Source organism: Seriola dumerili, unplaced genomic scaffold (assembly GCF_002260705.1).
Source record: "Seriola dumerili isolate Sdu_G_001 unplaced genomic scaffold, Sdu_1.0 BDQW01014128.1, whole genome shotgun sequence".
Lineage (NCBI taxonomy): Eukaryota > Metazoa > Chordata > Actinopteri > Carangiformes > Carangidae > Seriola > Seriola dumerili.
In genome coordinates, this window is record NW_019188383.1 from 1 (window position 1) to 1,393 (window position 1,393).

The 1,393-nt window shown below is 45.3% G+C and overlaps 1 gene segment (V, D, J or C); it reads right to left on the reverse strand.

Moving 5' to 3' along the window:
- Positions 1–230: 230 nt before the first annotated feature.
- On the reverse strand, positions 231–910 carry LOC111240146. The segment is given in 2 exon segments: positions 231–577; positions 685–910. Coding segments are annotated over 2 exon segments (438 nt in total).
- Between the last annotated feature and the right edge of the window lie 483 nt (positions 911–1,393).

Here is a 1,393-nt window from a genome sequence, read left to right on the forward strand (position 1 = left end):
GGGGGCGCAAGTAAAGTCTTGCTGAGGGATCCAAATTAACTAATGTTACATGGAGGTTAAAATCAGTTACGACAGAGGAAACCTGTGTGTGTGTGTGTGTGTGTGTGTGTGTGTGTGTGTGTGTGTGTGTTCTCAGTGAACTGTATCAGTCTCTGCAGTAGCTTCCAGCTGCAGCAGTCAGTTCAGTTTCTGTTCAGTCTGACTGAGGGAGGTTTTTGTACGACGCTTTTTCACTGTGTGAACACAGGTTTGCTATTCAACCAGTGATAACTCTGACAGTAGTAAACTCCTGAATCTTCAGTCTGGACTCCACTAATGGTCAGAGTGAAGTCAGAGTTTGATCCACTGCCAGTGAAACGACCTGGAATTCCAGATGCTCGTCGATTAACCCCATACAAAAGCAGTTTAGGACCTTTTCCATCCTCTTTTTGGTACCAGGATAGACAGGGGTATTGTGATGAATACGGGCCACAATCTACGTCAACCTGACGACTGACCCTACAGCTGATGGTGACGGAGCCTCCCAGAGCAGAGCTCACTGCTCCAGACTGAGTCACTGTGACCTGTCCTCTGGACTCTGAGGACACAGAGACAGAAACATAAAGCAGCGTCATGGTTTTGTCGGCTTCATTTCAGAGGGACGGATGTTGATAGAGGAGAGGAGTTTGATTCTCTGGACTTTACCTGTGAAGCAGCAGCAGAGGAGAGTCCAGATGAGGACGGAGACCAAAGTCATGTTTCTGATGAGGAGGATTTCTGTGTCTTCTGTTGTCATGAAGGACAGCTGTCAGTCATCCAGTCTTCAACTCTCAGGACTATAAACTCTCCCAGAGCACTGGAGCATGGTGCTGCTGATGCAAAGTGGCTCTCTATGGAAATGCTCTGACTGACTCCAACAGGGACTTGGATCACTCTGATCATGCTGTTTCTCAATGGATCAATCACTTGATGAGAGTATTGATAATGAAAGTGCTAATGCTCATTTCTATGTAAATTTCTATGATGACTCTACTTTTTGTTTGCTCTCTTTGTCTTGTGTAGCTCGGATAAATACTTTCTGGTTCAGTAACTTCGGTGTGACCTTTGTTGTGGTAACTGCACTCCACATCTGTTGGTCACTTGTTAGTTGCTGTTCACATGTAAGTTTGCAGCATGTGTGTGTAGTGGTTGACTGCATTGTGAGCATTTAGTGTTGTGGTTGTTGCAGTCCACTTCTGGGTTGTTCACTTGTGTGTCAGTGTTTGTGTGTTTAACTGCAGCTGAGGTCTGTACCAAGAAGCAAGTTCAACATATCCAGGAAAACTTTTAGTTATCTGGTTTAACTGAACATTGAGCGTCCTGATAACCTGTACTACGAAGCTGGTTATCACCGGGTTCAGTTAACCCTGGGTTT